Source organism: Neofelis nebulosa, chromosome 3, assembly GCF_028018385.1.
Source record: "Neofelis nebulosa isolate mNeoNeb1 chromosome 3, mNeoNeb1.pri, whole genome shotgun sequence".
NCBI lineage: Eukaryota > Metazoa > Chordata > Mammalia > Carnivora > Felidae > Neofelis > Neofelis nebulosa.
In genome coordinates this window covers 31,179,612-31,197,100 of record NC_080784.1, presented here as the reverse complement: position 1 = coordinate 31,197,100, position 17,489 = coordinate 31,179,612, and the positions used below count along the sequence as shown (strand labels likewise).

At 41.2% G+C, this 17,489-nt stretch overlaps 2 protein-coding genes across 18 annotated transcripts in view; both read right to left on the bottom strand.

The window, feature by feature from the left end:
* Positions 1-17,489, bottom strand: part of NRG1 (neuregulin 1) — a 224,826-nt gene that overhangs the window by 120,738 nt on the left and 86,599 nt on the right. For 8 of the 17 annotated variants that reach the window (XM_058720222.1, XM_058720221.1, XM_058720226.1 and 5 more), the window contains exon 1: positions 1,687-2,389. The exons of 7 other annotated variants lie outside the window; for them this stretch is intronic. In XM_058720222.1, the coding sequence (XP_058576205.1) occupies positions 1,687-2,386 (700 nt within the window). In that variant the 5' untranslated portion in view covers positions 2,387-2,389. Of the gene's footprint in view, positions 1-816; positions 866-1,686; positions 2,390-17,489 lie in introns of those variants that run through there. 2 more of the 17 variants (XM_058720241.1, XM_058720233.1) reach the window with 2 other exon arrangements.
* Positions 2,672-2,990, bottom strand: LOC131506537 (uncharacterized). The gene has a single exon (XM_058720244.1). The coding sequence runs from the start codon at positions 2,869-2,871 to the stop codon at positions 2,683-2,685; it is 189 nt and encodes a 62-aa protein (XP_058576227.1). The 5' UTR covers positions 2,872-2,990; the 3' UTR covers positions 2,672-2,682.

Below are 17,489 nucleotides of genomic sequence, written 5' to 3'. Positions count from 1 at the left end.
TATCCGGGCACATTTTAATTAAAGCCAAGTTTCAAACGATAAAGACAAAGAAGTAACCTTGTCTTCATGGGGAATGTTGCTTCTCTTTGCAGGATCTGTACTTGCTTTTTATAGCCTGTCATTTCATCTGGGTATTATTTCCTGGTCACTTTGCCAGGTGGGAAGAGGCGGTGAATGCAGTGATGTCTGTCAGACCTTTAATGATGCTTCAGGGATTTGATAAAGACACAGAGCAGTGTCTGCAGAAAGGAGGTTCTTTACTAATTACACCTGAAAAACAAGCCTCTCTCTCTTCTTCTTCTTCTTCTTTTTTAAAATCTTTGCCAGCAGTTTCTGCTGTGTGTGAAATGAAATGATCTTGAATCACAAGCAGATCAAGTTTTCTGTGTTTCTATACCACACGGCTCTACCCCACACAGAACATCATGTCTGGAAAAGACATTCTTTATTCTTCCTTACCACCCAGAGGGGAACCGAAGGGGTGAGGATTTCATCGCAGAACCCTCACCCTCAACTCTTAAGAGATTTTACACACGTTATTAAGGACTGGATTCTCTTGTCTTTTACTTTATTCCATGAAGGACATATTCAGCCAGTGGTAAAAAGTGGCAGAAGGCAGAGAAACAAAAATAAATCAGAAACATTTATAAAAAGAAGCCAGAGGCCACTCCTCCCTTCTCTACTGACGTGGGGAGCAACCTGACTAGTCATGGTTTCTGCCTTGTCAACTTTCCATTGTAAGCATTGCAGTGACCCAGTACGAACAGCAGCACATTGTTCTGTATCGTTTTAAGAGCGTGGGCTCTCTTCACTCACAGGTTATTAAACTGCACTGCTCCGGTCTGACGGGCAAAAAAAGACACGTCTGAAAAAAAAAAAACGATGTACCTTACTAATGGATCTTGTACTTTTTAATGACTGCCAAGGAAGCTATTTAAACATTTGATTACAGAAGACAAAACTAATTTGGGGAAATCCTTTCATGCGGCATCGTACTGCACCCTGAATAAAATAAAGCTGTCCCTCGTAAGTGCTCGGTAGCCGAAACTACAATCTGGGCAGGACGGCAATCGCCTGCCACTGGTGAGGGGTGAGCACTGTAAATGCGCTATCAGCAAGAACCAATTAAGACAGAAACGTGGTGAGAGCAGAGAGCAGTTAAGGGAGCAGGAAGAAGGCATGGAGGCAGATAACAGGCAGTGTGGGACCACTGCGTGGCAGAGGGCACCCGAAAGGTGAGGAGAGGTGATGGAAATCCACACGGGAGAAGGACAGACACAGAACCACCCTCGCTGCTCTATGGAAGTCACATTTATAGTTTTGTTTTGTTTTGTTTTTAAAAAGGATGCTCTGTCTGATGTGTTCATTTTTAAAAGTGTTAGAAATCAACTGAATTGAAATTAAATTCAAGCATGACTCCCAGATGCTGAAGTTTTGGGTCCCCCACCCCAGACTGAACAGCCTGGCTGGAGGGAACACTGTTTCATACCAGCAGTTTGCAAGATCGTTTTACTCATCTCTTCAACGCCACCCCAAGCGCTCCAGTCACATGATGTGCTTAAACAAAACCATGCAATTAAAATAGAAGAAGACAAGGAAACAGCTCCATGCTCAAGAGAACGCCTTTTAGCGCCTCAAGCCCAACCCTTTCCATGATTCATCATCATCATCTCTCTCTCTACTTACAAAGTTTAGGAGCAGTTTGGAGATTAGTTTCTGTTGTTTGTGGCTGAGTTGCTGACTTGGGTGTTCTCACCTCAGGGTTCCGAGTGGGGAAAGGGAAGGATGCTGCAGTGGACGGCAGGAAAGAAAAAGCAAAAATACGATTCTTCGGGGTCGGGACCGCTGAAGGTTCAGAGGACACAACGGCATTGTCAACTTGCACTGTTACTTGAACCTCAGTTTCAGACTGAGCCCTAGAGACAGGTGAAGTGTATGCCTCAGATGCTACCCACACAGCTGAGGCAGCGGTTGGATCCAGAGAAATAATGGGGTCCTGGCCTAACCCCCCAGGGTCAAGGTGAGTAGGAGAGTCATACTCAAATATCTTGTCCACAAATACCCACTTGAGGCCAGCAATGCAGAGGCAGAGGCTGACTAGGCAAGCCAGAATGGGGACAATGCAGATTTTCTCCGAGTTGAGGCAACCTCTCAGGCGCTCAGCTTCCAGGCAGACACAGCAGGGAGCTGCCAGGCCCATGAGTCCGGAGGTTCGCCCATCTTCAGTCTGGGTCTCTGGCATGTCTTCTGCTGCCGGAAGCCCGTCAAGAGATGGGTCTGCACTCAGCTGAGTGGAGGGGCTGGAGGACCTCTCGGTGGCTCCCTCGGACATGTCTGGGGAATAAATCTCCATCGGCTCACCTCCAGAAGGCCTGGCCTCTCTCATGGTCCATTACCATGCAGAGCTCCCCCCAACCAAATGAGACAGCATCTTACAGGGGGAAATCGATAAGTCTTCCAAGTCCAAGGCCATTATCAAAAGCAAGAGGAGTTCAGGAGGGAGGAAGGAAAAAAAAAGCCTCTAGCAACTACCAAATGAAAGTATACTGTAATTCTTTACTGCTGTTTCCGGGTTACTTTTGCAGTTCTTTCAAATGCTTCTCCAAACCATCCCGGCTGGTCAAGAGGGTGGGGGGGGGGGGGGGGGGAGGCAAAATAGAAACCGAGCTGATCGTTGGTCAGTTAAGTAAACCAGTAGCCCAAACTGAAAGGCATGTTTCTCACCTCGAGCATCTGAAGCTGGTGTCTGCTTAGATGGAGAAAACAACTGTCATGCAGGAGAAGTAAAAGCAAAAGCAGGACCAGAGGTGGCGGCGGAGGCGGCAGCAGCGGCGGCGGCAGGAGAGGCAGCAGTGAGAGTAGCAACAGCATCCTGTTGTGTTAACGCGAAGGCTGAAAGAGGCTGAATCATTACACAGCAGCAGGTGCCTGCCCCGGGAGCATCACTGCAAACAGTATCATCACACAGGGATCCGAAGGGAAGAGTGCGGCCGGAGGGGCGGTGACTCCCCTCCCCGCCCTGCCTCCGCCCCCACCCCCCCAACCACTCCTCTTTGTCCTTCTTGAGCGCTCATTCACTTTCTTCCCCCGCAGCTCTGCCCGGCTTCATAGTCTCTTTCTCTTCCTTTCCCCTCCTCATCCAAAGACGTTCTGTCTCTCTGTCTCTCTCTTTTTCCTCCCTCCTCCCTCTGTCCGCACTCCAGAGCTGCTGGCTGGTCTGAGTAAAATCAGTATACCCAGCGACGCAGGACTGCCAGTGACTTCCTATTTTATCCAATTAGAAGGAATAAAGGCCATCAAATCAAAGAGAAGCAGGCAGGCACCAGTTAAGCTCAGTCCCCATGGCCCCCACCCCCTTTCTTCCCTTTCTCTTTTTCTCTCCACAAAAGCAGCCCCGGTTTTCCACCCCCACCTTGCTTGCTTCTGGTCTTGCCGGCTCTCTTTCCTTCACCCACTGTGGGGTCAGAAAAAGCCAGCGATCGATGCTAGCAATCTAACAAAGCTGGGATGGGGCGGGGGATGTAGGTGGGACCTTATGGGTTGGACCTGAGGCTTGGCAAAGTCTGATATCTGATTCCTCCCTAGAGAGGTAAGCTTTTCAACAGCAATTTCTTCTTGCCTGCCGCTGAGAGAGAGCATTCCTTCCCCTGCCCTCTAATAAGTTTTGTTCACCAAGAGGACTGTTATTACCTGATTTTCAACTAACAGTCAGAACGTGTTTTTTTCGAACCTTGGACAGCTCTGCCTTCAGCCCTTTTGGCGATGATTGTGTAAGACTGCAATGCCCAGGGTGAAGTGCTGAGCCTATGCTGAAGGAGGGGTGGGAGGGAAGGGGAGAGGTGTTCATGGATCCCCACTCTGGTCCCATTTGAATTTCCATTTCCTCTTTCCACCCACAGCAGTCCTAGACTAATGTCAAGCTAGTAAGAAACACTGGTAAATAGCGCTATGAAGGGAGCAAAAGGCTACCACTTTGTTTTGAAATTAGCCTTCACGGTGACTCCACACTGCAGAGGTCTGAATTCCCCAGGAGCTGTAATATATACCACATGTCCTCTGCGAGAACCACACTGTGAGTATTAAGAAGAGTTTTCCAGAAGAGCATGCCTTTGGGTTAGGTCTCAATAGCTTTACCTTACAGATAGTTTCAATGCTGATTTTGCCCCCCTTTTAAAACAGCAGCCGTTAAAAGACTGGAAGAAATGCCGTCTTTAACAGACAACACGGGATTCCCTGAACCTCCCTCCTGTTCTTGCACTATATGCATCTAAGCCCTTAGTCCATGCTTTACCATGACTGGACACCCAAATGGTTTCCAAGGAACCATTCTGCTCACCTATGTCAATGGGAGTCTTAAAAACGCTCTCTAAATCTATACTACATAGCCATCATATGAGTCCCAGCAGCAATAAATTTGGAGCTCAAGTCCTGAGAAATCCTGCTTTAAGCACATTAAAGTTTGTATAACACGTGCTCGCTTCGACAGCACATATACTAAAGTTTGTATAACACAATCTCCACCGCTTTGAAATATTTTTAAGCTTTAAGTGGGCAAGCGAGAAGAATATTATCACATCAAAATAACATCGGTCCATAATTATAAGTGATTTAAAGGATATTAACTCTCAAAACGTGTCTGCAGTACTATAACTAACAACAACTACAAAAGCCTGAACCAACTGGCCTAATTGCGATTATGACTGTGACAAGCTGATGGGCAAAATGACTTATCCTCCACATAACCTGCACTTATATACCAGTAAGCAGTATTTTAAAATAAGAATAGTTAAAATAAGATCCTGTGCCTAACTTTCTGGCTTTAGCCATTTGATTTTAAAGCAGTGAGAGTTTTCTGAAAGATTTTAGCAACGGACATGATATTTCATATCATGGAAAATCTATGGGGAAGCCTTTACAGTATTCATACTGAGAGGTATTCACATTTTGATTGTCAACATTCACGTGAATGTTCAGAACCAATATAAGCAAGTAAGTGTTTACACTAAATTAGGGTAATTTGTAATTACTTTAGAGATTACCCAGTTTAAATACACGGTACCTAACTCCTCACTTTTGCCCCAAACCAATACCACACTCCAGTATAATACACTGGCACTTCATTCACAATTACCATCTCAGTTTCAAAACTCAAAATGGGGGGGCGCCTGGGTGGCGCAGTCGGTTAAGCGTCCGACTTCAGCCAGGTCACGATCTCGCGGTCCGTGAGTTCGAGCCCCGCGTCAGGCTCTGGGCTGATGGCTCAGAGCCTGGAGCCTGTTTCTGCTTCTGTATCTCCCTCTCTCTCTGCCCCTCCCCCGTTCATGCTCTGTCTCTCTCTGTCCCAAAAATAAAAAAAAAAAAAAAAAAAAAGTTGAAGAAAAAAAAAAAAAATTAAAAAAAAAAAAACTCAAAATGGGGTTCCAGCAGCCCAAGCCAGGCAGGTAAGAGAAGACGCCAAGAATGGGAACCCAGAGTGAAGAAAAGTGGTCCTCAGCTTACACCAATAACAACTACCCACTTCACCTTAATCACTGAGAACAAACATATTCCGCCAACAAAGAAATTACTGGGCGCTGCTCTAATTGTCATCTTAAAGACCCTTAGAAAGGAAAACAACGTATCACACCAAGGCTAGAACAAAACAGCAGAAACAAAATCCTGTGGGCTGCCACAACTGTCTTTTCCCCGGGGCTATTCAAATCTGTAAGATGTGTACGTGTCCTCCCTGGAGATGTATTCCATGAGCCCTGTGGCACCTCGAAGCTAAGATCAGCTTGCCGAAAGCCAGCATCCTGTAGAGTTCTTTCCCACCAAATCAGAAGGTGAATGTAATTGAGGAAAGGGGGTTGAGGACATAAAGAAAAAAAAAAAAAAAAGGAGAGAGAGAATTCTTCATGAGTTCTCCCCTTGAGAGTAGGAACCAAAAGTTGCCCTTATCCCTTAACCAAATCCCCTATGGAAATAAAGAAGTGAGAAAGGGTGCTGTGGATGGGTAAGGGATCGGAATTTCCTTTGGATGAAACATGCCTGTCTGTAGGAAGAATTGCAAGGATATGTCGTGTTAACCCTCTAGACTCCACCCCAATAAAGCCCAGGAACACCCACATCTCTGCGTCCTCTTAAAAAAATGAAAAAAGAGCAGATTTTTGCTACCTTTCAAAAACCACATTACCACCTCCTTCATCACAACAACAGCTACATTTAAGGAGCTCTGCCATTGTGCCAGGCACTGAGCTAGGTTCTTAACATATATTATTTCTTGTCTTCACTAATCCCGTACAGTACGTATCATCTTCAAAATAGAGAACTACTCAGGCAGCTTAGGTAACTTAGCCACGGACGTAAAGCTATTAAGTGATAGGGCCAAGATTTGAACAAAAGTCTGACTCATGCTGTTTCTGCTGAAAAATACCACTTTTCTTTTTAATCACAATAATGCATCTCAATATGTATTGCTTACCCATCACTTCAGTGGGAACATAAACGGACCAGAAAGTGTAATAATGAAAAAGGCTCAGTACCTTAATGTGGTTTGTAAACAAACTTAAAGGTGCCTAGTTTCCAAAATAAGAGTTTTGCAAAATTTTGCCTAGTGATATCTAGAACTTGTAAGGATTAAGCATAGGCTATTTAGGGGTGCCTGGGTGGCTTACTCGGTGAAACAGCCAACTCTCGGTTTCAGCTCAGGTCACGCATGATCTTGTGGTTTGTGAGTTTGAGCCCTGCATCAGGCTCTGTGCTGTCACTGCGAGCCTGCTTGGGATTCTCTCTCTCCTTCCCTCCTGCATTCTTTCAATTTTTGTCTCAAAATAAACAAACAAACAAAAAGCATAGGCTAATTAAATGCTACCTATTTATAATTTCAATTGAATGAGATCTTCCACAGTCTCAGTTCCAGAATTTTCTCTGGAAAGCTTTTCAATTATATGCTTCTGTGAAACAAATTGCCCTGAAATAGCTTAAAGCAATCACTGCTGTATTCTGTCTCCCTAGTCTGCGGGTTGACTGGGTTCGGCTGAGTGGTTCTTCTGCTGCACTTGATGTCAGCTGGGGCTGCAATCAGCTAGGATACAACTGAGCTGAAACACTGAGGATGGCACTCACGTGACGGGGAGTCGATGCCAGGTGTCAGCTGGGAGCTCGGCGGGGACTGTGGAAGGGTGCACCAACATGTGGCCTCTCTGTGAAGCTTGGGCTTCTCACAGCATGGCGGGGTTCTGAGCAGAAGCATCCCAAGAGGGAAGAAGCCCAAGCCGCCAGCCCTCCTGAGGCTTGAATGTGGAGGCTGCATGGGTCATTTCCATTGCATCCTACTGGTTAAGCCGTCACAGCACCAGCTGACATTCAAGAACTGGGGAAATAGGTCTTGACTGGGGACAGTGACAAAGAACTTGCAGCCATTATTAATCCACCGCAGAAGATAAGGAAGTAAATGTTAGTAAGTCGACCTGGGTCACGAGGGGACAGTAATACAGAACGGGATTTGGCAGAACAATATCAAAATACACTTGTATTTCCGATCCATTTTCACACTATTCCAGCTTCTGTCTAAGCTTGCTTCAATGAAGAAAAAAAATCCTATTATATCATCGAATGTATTCAAATTCCTCTGCTACTTCAATTCAAGCTAGGTTATTGGGTGCAGCATTTATTTTAGTTATTTTATTATCAGAAGTATTTAGCACAGCTCCAGCAGATGAAAGAGGATGGCAAATGCCAGTTCGCTTTTGACCATATAACCCAAACTTATTCTCTCTTTTACAGTTTTTTTTTTCCCCTGTATTTTGACTCTTTCTATCTCTGAAAAAGCTTATTCTTGCTCCTAAATTTTAGGGCTAAAAAAGTAGAGTTTACTTTGTGGTATCTCCAAATTACAGTCACCGGAGAGGACTACAGATAAAACATAATGATTTATGTATTTGCTAATGAATTATGAAATCACATTTTTAAAAAATTTTTTAAATGTTTATTTTTGAAAGAGAGAGAGAGAGAGAGAGAGAGAGCAGGCACATGAGTGGAGGAGGGGCAGAGAGAGAGGGAGACACACAGAAATCTGAAGCAGGCTCCAGGCTCCCAGCTGTCAGCACAGAGCCTGACGCGGGGCTCGAACTCAGGAACCGCAAGATCGTGACCTGAGCTGAAGTTGGATACCTAACTGACTGAGCTACTCAGGTAACCCTGAAATCACAGTTTTCATAAGAAAGCTTCATGTTCCAAAGGTGATCTTTAAAACTCACTTCTTTCCATGAGAGGACAAAGCACTCAAATGCATCTGTCAGCCTCTTCCCACTCATTTGAAAGTCACTCGCCAAGTGGCCGCAGCTACTCCACGGAGCCTTCCATGCTTCCACGTCATGGACCCAGCACTTCCTTATCTGTACCACCTACTGGGGCACATCTTCACAGTCTGTTCTATTATTTAACTATGTCATGTATATAGGACGAAAGAATTCAATTTCTTTGAAGACCAGGTCTCTCACTATCTGGCTTCCATTCAGTACATAATTTTGTTTGGTTTTATTTTTAATTGACATTGAATTATACAGATAATGGCACCTCTAATAAACTAGCAAGCTTTTTCATTCTACCCTCTAAACTCTTGTACATTTTTTCAGATCTTTGAGTGTCCAGTACAGGCACATCCTTATCAAATTTTTCTGATTGTTCCTAAATATGCCTCTTGTGAATTTATCTTATTCTAGGGAAACTCCATTACCACAACTATACTTAACTCTTCACCACCACAGATCCTTTCAGTGGATGGAAAGCTGGGAATAAACTAAATTTTAACTGTTTTTCCTGTAATTCTTTTCTCTTCAACTCAACAGAAACGTTCTCTGAGGGCAAACCAAATCCATGTACTATCTGATGTTCTTTTACATTATTATATTATATATACATATGTATATATATACACATACACAAACATATATAATGTAGATGTTCTTCTACCTTATTCATAAATGCTAAATATGAAACTCATTCTACCTTACTGGGCAGGTATTATCTCCCCACTTTGTAGGTGAGTGAAGACTCATTATACTTTAATCTCACCCAGTGAAAATTTTCTCAGAGAAGACAACTTAATTTTAAGAATTATTTTGTGAGATGCTGGATCAAACATTTGATGTGGACTGTGGGTCTGTGTTTTCATTTTTTTAAATGTTTATTTATTTATTTTGAGAGAGAGACAGAGAGCTTGAGTGGAAGAGGGACAGAGAGACACACACACAGAATTCGAAGCAGGCTGTAGACTTTGAGTTGTCAGCACAGAGCCCGACGCAGGGCTCAAACCCATGAATTGAGAGATCATGACCTGAGCTGAAGTCAGATGCTTTATCAACTGAGCCACACAGGCACCCCTCTGCGTTCTTGTTTTGTAATGAGGTGATCATATCATTCTGGCACATTTTGTTCTTTATGAGTTTAGATCCTCCCTAGCTCAAGATATAGTACAGGGCCTCAAAGATGAGGATGTGAAAATTTTATATAGAAAGGTTATCTTTATTAAATATGATACTTATAATAAGTTTTCTTTACTTTGAGAGGGACTATGAATTTCTCACTCCCTGTAAGTAAAATCATTAGTCATATACAAACACAGTTTATTTTATTTTTAGTTTTACAAGTCACCGTTCTTGTAAAATTATGCTGGACATGTTCTGGAAGCAGAGGAGATGGTTGCACAACGTTGTGATAAATACTAATGAATTGCTCACATTAAAATAGTCAGTTTTATGTTATGTGAATTCCAACTCAGTAAAAAAGATAAAAATAAAAAGACTCTGGACACTCATCATGGTTTCAACTTTTCCAACATTTAATTTTAAAAGGAAAAGATGTTCTATCTGACCAGTGTTACTAGTGGACTACACTAAAATAATGAGACTTTGGTACGTTTAGGTTGCCCTTTCTTCTACAAAATCTCAGTAGATCACATGGCATTAAATCTTTGACAGTTATTAATTAACTATGAACTCTGAATTTATGTCAATGATGCAATCCCAAGGAACTCAGAAGCATGAATAAAGCTATAATAAATTGACGTGTCATTGAGCTCTACAATTCAAAAGACGTTTTAGGAGAAAATGAGCAAGGGCTTCTAACTCGATCTCATTTTATATACCTAAAATATTATTTCTCATTGTTCAACTCCATCCCATCCCACTGTTCAACTCCATCCCATCCCATTTTTTAGAATATACTAGAAATATGAGCAAAGGTTGGGGTGGGGAAAGTGGCAGTTATTCTGAATCATCTGTATTTTCTACGCAGTGTGCTTTGTTAGGAAACGTGTGATGAACTCACCACTTGAATGTAAATTCCACAAGGGCAAGTATTTGTGTCTGTTTTTATCACTATATTCTTACTTCCTAGAGCATGCCTGGCACACAGAAGGCATTAAGTGTTGTTGAATAAACGCAGCAATATGGAAACTCTACTAAAAAGAGATGAACAAAGTGTGGGAAAACATCTTAGAGGCATGGGTACTCCAGATAAGAGTTGTACTTGTGTGAATAAATGCAAATAATGTTAAAGTATTCGTGTGTGTGTGTGTGTGTGTGTGTGTGTGTGTGTGTGTGTAATAAAAAGAAGGAAAATTATAGTGACTACTCTGATATTATGTGGACGGTCATTCATAATATTTACTAAAGCTATATATGTTGGACTAGTTACCTTGAACAAATATCTTTGTTTCATTAATATTCACTACCTATAAGTTAAGATCACATCACAGAGCACCACAGCTAAGAGATAATTTTTGTTTGTTGTATCCACAAGTCTTATGACAAATGTAACAAAAATACAAGAGATAATCTGCATTTTATGAGTATGGACATGTATAGTTTATTTAAAGAAAATAATAAAGGCTATACTTCATTGCAGTAAGAGAAATTAAACATAAGGAAGAAACATCTCTGATAATCAATGCTAGTTTAATACAAAGTAAAGTTTCAAAAATGGAAGTAATTAAACTTGATTCATACTTAGTCACTAGCTATTTTTCCAGTTTCTTGTCAGCTGACTCTATAATCCCCAAATCAATCCAGAAATTCAGTGTATAGCACAACAAAACATTTCTACAAATGCTCTGGAATTTGTTACTTTGATTTTTCAATCTTCTGCTTCAGACAGAACCCGTTGGGCATGAGATGGTCCACAAATGAAGGAAGTTATGAATTACTTATAAGAGAGTACCATCTACTCAAGAGACTCGGAAACATCTTTAAAGCCTTATACAAAATAAACCCTCAAAACACACCTGGAATCAAGGAAGCCTGGGGGAAGGGAATTACCTGAAGTGTCCTACTTTTAAATATAGTCTAAATTTGAAAATCTGAGAAGAGTTCATCCAGAGGAAACATTTTAGAGTATACATTTTCCTTGGAGTCTACATAGTTCTATCTCCTTGTTGCTGATCAAAATGAAAATACAAAGCTGCACCAAAGGAAAAAAAGGGAGGAATAAAAATATACGTAGTTTCCAGGACTGATTTGGCATTCTGAGTGAACCACCTAACTGGCAATACAGTTGTAAGGTCATAAGCCTTATAACGCTCATAGGAGTAGAAGTATCCTATTTAAAATCAAATGCCAGCCTTGTATTTTTCTGCTGCTTCTCTGTCCAAGGGGTGGACATTTTTTCTGCATTGTTATAGTTCTTATTACTTTAAAAATATGAATTTAACAGTCATAAGATAAAAATATCTTGTCATTTGACCTCCAATTCAAACTCAGCTATCATAAGTCACACAATATGTTGCTAGGTCGAGATCTGTTTAAGAATGACTTGTTTCTTCTTCCTATTTCAGAAACTACATGGAGTGAAAGGATTTAGGCTTCCTACAAAGATGAACTGTAATTCCAAGAACAATTAGATCTAAATTTTACTTTTACTGATTGTTGGAGCCGGAATAGGATTTACCCATGAATTTTGTTTTCTACCAGAAGAAAAAAGGTCCAAGGAAGTTAAAAATCATCATCATCATCATCATCCTCATCGTCATCTTCCTGGAGTCACACCAAAATTAATTTCAGAGTCAAGACTAAATTCAGGACTAATGCTCCTCCCCTTTCAACTCATTTCTACAAAGGAAAGCTCTCTAGTGAAGTACTGTCAAAGACGATACAAAGAAAGAGTAGAATGGACGTTCTGTCACTACTGCCATGGATTATCTCTACAGGAATATCTCACTTTGAGCCTTCACTGTGACTGCTTCTACTTAAAAGTTACTTTTCTTGGGGCGCCTGGGTGGCTCAGTCAGTTAAGCGTCCGACTTCGGCTCAGGTCACGATCTCGTGGTCCGTGAGTTCGAGCCCTGCGTCGGGCTCTGTGCTGACCGCTCAGAGCCTGGAGCCCGTTTCAGATTCTGTGTCTCCCTCTCTCTCTGACCCTCCCCCATTCATGCTCTGTCTCTCTCTGTCTCAAAAATAAATAAACGTCAGGGGCGCCTGGGTGGCGCAGTCGGTTAAGCGTCCGACTTCAGCCAGGTCACGATCTCGCGGTCCGTGAGTTTGAGCCCCGCGTCAGGCTCTGGGCTGATGGCTCGGAGCCGGGAGCCTGTTTCCGACTCTGTGTCTCCCTCTCTCTCTGCCCCTCCCCCGTTCATGCTCTGTCTCTCTCTGTCCCAAAAATAAAAAAAAATAAAAAAAAAACGTTGAAAAAAAATTAAAAAAAAAAAAATAAACGTCAAAAAAATTTTTTAAAAAAGTTACTTTTCTTGAATGCTCCCATGACCACTTTTGGTCACAACTCTGCTGAATATTCAGGCTCTCTTTCTGAAAGTTATCTCAGAGACCAATATTTATATTCCCACTATTTACTCAACCTCATTTTATCACACTAAGAGGACACACAGACTTTGTGCTGTGGAGCCCAACAGCTTTCATTGAAGATAGGCTGGAGATAAGAAATTAGTTTAACAATGGAAACATTACACCCGAGCTTTATGCTTACGTGGAAAGGTACAGAAGAGACCCACTAGCGGGTGGAAGGGAGCTTATCTTGAGGTAAGGAGACTGTCATGTCAAAATAGGGATCAGCCTACTATTATTGCAATGGTTCAAAAATATGTGATACCAAGATTACCAATATTTGAGAACTGGTGAGGCAGGGTTATGTCCTCTTTTAATTTGGAGAATCAGAAGGCTGGGACAGGGAAGGAATGACTGTCAGGAAGAAGAGAAAGAAGGCTGTTGATAATGGAGTTAAATCCTGAAACATGATGCCTAGAAAATCCCAGCTCCAAATATGATGACTCATTCCAGAGAAACCTAAATTCTGTTTGTTGGCAATAGTTACAAACAGAGAGGGAGGGAGGCAAACCATAAGAGACTCTTAAATACAGAGAACAAACTGAGTGTTGATGTGGGGTGGGGAGTGTGGGGGAGGGGGAAAATGGGTTATGGGCATTGAGGAGGGCACTTGTTGGGTGAGCACTGGGTGTTGTATGTAAGTGATGAATCATGGGAATCTACGCCCAAAACCAAGAGCACACTGTACATACTGTATGTTAGCCAACTTGACAATAAATTATATTAAATAAGTGAATAAATAAATAAATAAAATTTAAGTTTAGTTAAATAAATAAGTAAATAGATACAATTTAAGTTTGTTTTAAAAAATAAAATAAAATATTTACAGAAAAAATAAATTGTTGGCATAATCCATCACTTACATATTCTTTTAAAGACTGTAATAAAACATATATGTCAGGCATACTGGGATATGTGGGAATAAAATACAGGCAGGTATGCAACTTACTTGAAAAGGCATCAAAAATAAGAGTGGGTAGAGAGGTCAAATGGGCATTTGATAAAGCAAATACAGCAAATGTTAACTGTAAAATCTAGACAGTGGGCATAAGTTGTTCACAGTACATTAAACTTTTCTGTATGTTTGGAAATTCTGTAATAAAATGCTGGAAAAAATATTTTTGAAGATTTTTTTTCATAACTATTTCGGGCCACAACATATGACAGAGAACTCATCTTAATTTCCTGTCATAAGTTTTATTACAAAAACTCTGTAGTCTATGCCAAACAAACAAAACAATCAACCAATTCCACATTCATTAACCTGTATTTGTTCACTTCCTCCACTGCATGCACCCTTCCCACCCACGTTCCCCTACTACCCTCACTTTAAGGAACTGACTTTTAAAATGAATTTCAGGGGGGCGCCTGGGTGGCTCAGTCGGTTAAGTGTCCGACTTCAGCTCAGGTCATGATCTCGCACTCCGTGAGTTCAAGCCCCACATCGGGCTCTGTGCTGACAGCTCAGAGCCTGGAGCCTGTTTCGGATTCTGTGTCTGCCTCTCTCTCTGACCCTCCCCTGTTCATGCTCTGACTCTCTCTGTCTCAAAAATAAATAAATGTTAAAAAAAAAAATTAAAAAAAATAAAAAATAAAAAAAATAAATAAAAAAAAATAAAACGAATTTCAGGGGTGCCTGGGTGGCTCAGTCGGTTGGGTATCTAACTCTCGGTTTTGGCTCAAGTCATGGTCTTGCAGTTGGTAAATTTGAGCCCCACATCGGGCTCTTACACTGACAGTGCAGAGCCTGCTTGGGATTCTCTCCCTCTCCCTCTGCCCCTTCCACCCTCTCTCTATCTCAGAATAAATAAATAAATGAACTTAAAACTATATATTAAAAAAACAACATGAATTTCAAAATTATATCAGAAATACAAGATTCATATGACTTTAACTATTAGATAATGGCAATGAAGCATCTTTATATAAATAAACCATTAGTTGCTGCAGAAAATCTAAGAGCTTTTCTTGACCCCTCCCCCACACCATTTCTTTATTGAGAAGGAATTTTTCCTAATGCCATACTTCAGTCACTAGGGAACTGGAACATCTATGAATAATGTGAAGAGGGAAATTACAAAGTTCACTTTACTGACAATCAGAAAGGTCAGACAGTAGCTTCATTTTATTGGAAAAATAGAAACAGAATCCTTTAATTGCTGATGACACTTGCATCTGAGCATATCGTTTTCAACGGTCAACTGGTCAGGGGACACTATAAGGCCAAGGGCTCTGATGTGCAAGTTGGGCTTCTCCACTGCTGTGTTTCCCACCCAGTTATGCATACAGTATTTTATAAAACTGTTAAATATTTATGATGCAGTACAAAGCCCCTCTAAAAGCATCTGTATTTAACTAAATCATGTCACTGACAGCAAGAGGCATGCAAGAGTAATTTAACCTAGCAGGAAAGTACTTCTTTTACATATCACTGCCGTGCAGAGGGTTTCAACCATATGCTGTTTCTACCCCCACATACCTCCCATAAGAAAGAAAAGGCTTTTAAAGAGGTTTCTCGAATGAAACATAAATCTTCTGAAGTGTTTCTCAAAAATTCTTCCCTGTGGCTTTGCCACGACTCTGTCACTAGAGGTGAGACAAATAACCTATCCTTTGGTTGAATCTCCTTGGTCCCAAGCTAAAATACCTGGATATAGCCCAATATTTACCTCTGTCATGCCCTTCCAAATGTTTACTACTATAGTCTACCAGTGACTATATCAAAGGCATCCAAAAGGTGTCCATGTACCACTGGATTTCCACTCCCATTCTTCCCTTTCACCCAAAAAGACTCCAGTGAAAAAGTTCTGCATGAGTATATCAAAAGTTAACTTATTCATAATCATTCACAGTCTTAAAACCAAAGAATCTACTGAGAGAAATGCTACTATTTAAGCAGTTTTCCAAGTTACCTAAGGTTATAGTGATGCAAATGAATAGCAGAGAGAAATTGCTGAAATTAAAAAAAAAAAAAAGTCCAATGAGAAGGTAAGACATTTTTCGGCATCTGCTGGCTCAGAGCTAGCTGTACTCCTGGAGACAAGAGGTTTGAAAATAACCTCTGGCAAGGGAAAAAGTTGTGTCGAATGGGTACAAAAATAATTAGTTTAGTGACTTGTATGCTGTCAAAAACTCAGAGCTAAATGCTTGAGTTGTCCAACTGGAAATGAACTGATATTACTGTAATTCAGCCAACATATAGCAACTGATGAGAAGATTTGCTGTTCAGCATTTAAACCAACTTCTTTTCACAGTCTGGAAGGTAAAAATGGAAAAGCTCTGGATGACCTGCTTTTCAAAAGCAGTAGATTTCAGATTTTGAGGTCACTGTATCATATATGGTCAAAATGGCTACCATTTCTAAAGACCAAAGATATACGTTAATTGATCTTGCCATCTATCTGCCCATCCGTCCAAAAACTGTTCACTAAGTGGCTGGCTATGTCCTAGACATCGTGCTGGAGTTTACAGATGTGGAAGCAGGAAGGGAAAAGACATTCCGCCCTTCTCTGAAGTAGAAAGTGGGGTTGTCTGATGAGAGTGAAGCCATGATTCAAATTTTGAGAGTGGTAATGTCCGAGTCTCCATGGAAAATAGCAGAGAAAGCTGACTATGAGAAACAAAGGCAAGGCAGACATCATGGCAAGTAGCAGATCTACACCAGTCCTTCCTTATTTATCATCCTCACTATCAGGATCCTTCTTTCTCCTCTTGAGAATTATATTTGGAAAGTGCACCAATGAAAGAAGACTTAAAAAAAAAGTCATCAATAACAGAAGAAATAACTTCTCTGCTGAGCCCTACCATCCTTGGACCCAAGCAAAACTGAAATTCAGGGAGGAAAGAGGAAGAGAAGAGAACAAGAACACAACAAGTATTTACTTCTCAGCTCAGGGCATCTTTTTCCAACAGCAGAATTTAATTTGCAACATTAGATGGTCCACTTAATCATGCTGTGTGGCTTAACTCTGGCCATGATAAGACCAACCCACTTAAATGATGTTACTGGTAAGTACATGAATCAAAAAGCTTTAACCTGCTTAACAGTGTGATGCCCCTCTGTTGCATATTTCTGCTGATACAAACATGATCACTGAGGGAAGAAGATGCACCCTAAACCTGGACTTTTAGCAGGAAAATTTAATTTCTCTATTTCAATTGCTTTTTTTAAAAAATTAAGACAGTATTTGAAAACATTGTGCAATTACAGCAAGTAAAAATTATTCATATTAATGTGAAAAGGGAAGATTTGGTCTCCAGTTAATGCCTCTTCTGCTACAAGCTTTACAATTTTTTTTCCCAACGTCCAAAAATGTGCCTTTTGTCAGTTTTTCCATATACATCCTAGCTTCATCTTGTCCTTGCTGCCTTTGGCAGCTTCATTCATTCACTCATTCATTCAGTAATTATTTGGTAAGTGCCTAATATGTGCCAGCCCTACCTAAGACTACGAGAATAAAGGAAAGAGATTGCAATGGTTCCTGCTTTCACGGTGTCACATTCTAGGGGAGGACTTAGTTTTCCTAACCTCAGTCTGGCACAAATGCAAATATTTCAGAAGTGAGAGTCCACGCCTTCTCATGGATTCTATATGTACAGTAGACATGTTGTGGAAACACTGTTTATTGTACATGCATGTCTAAGTATCTGAGGTTGTTTTCACTCAGGATCGAG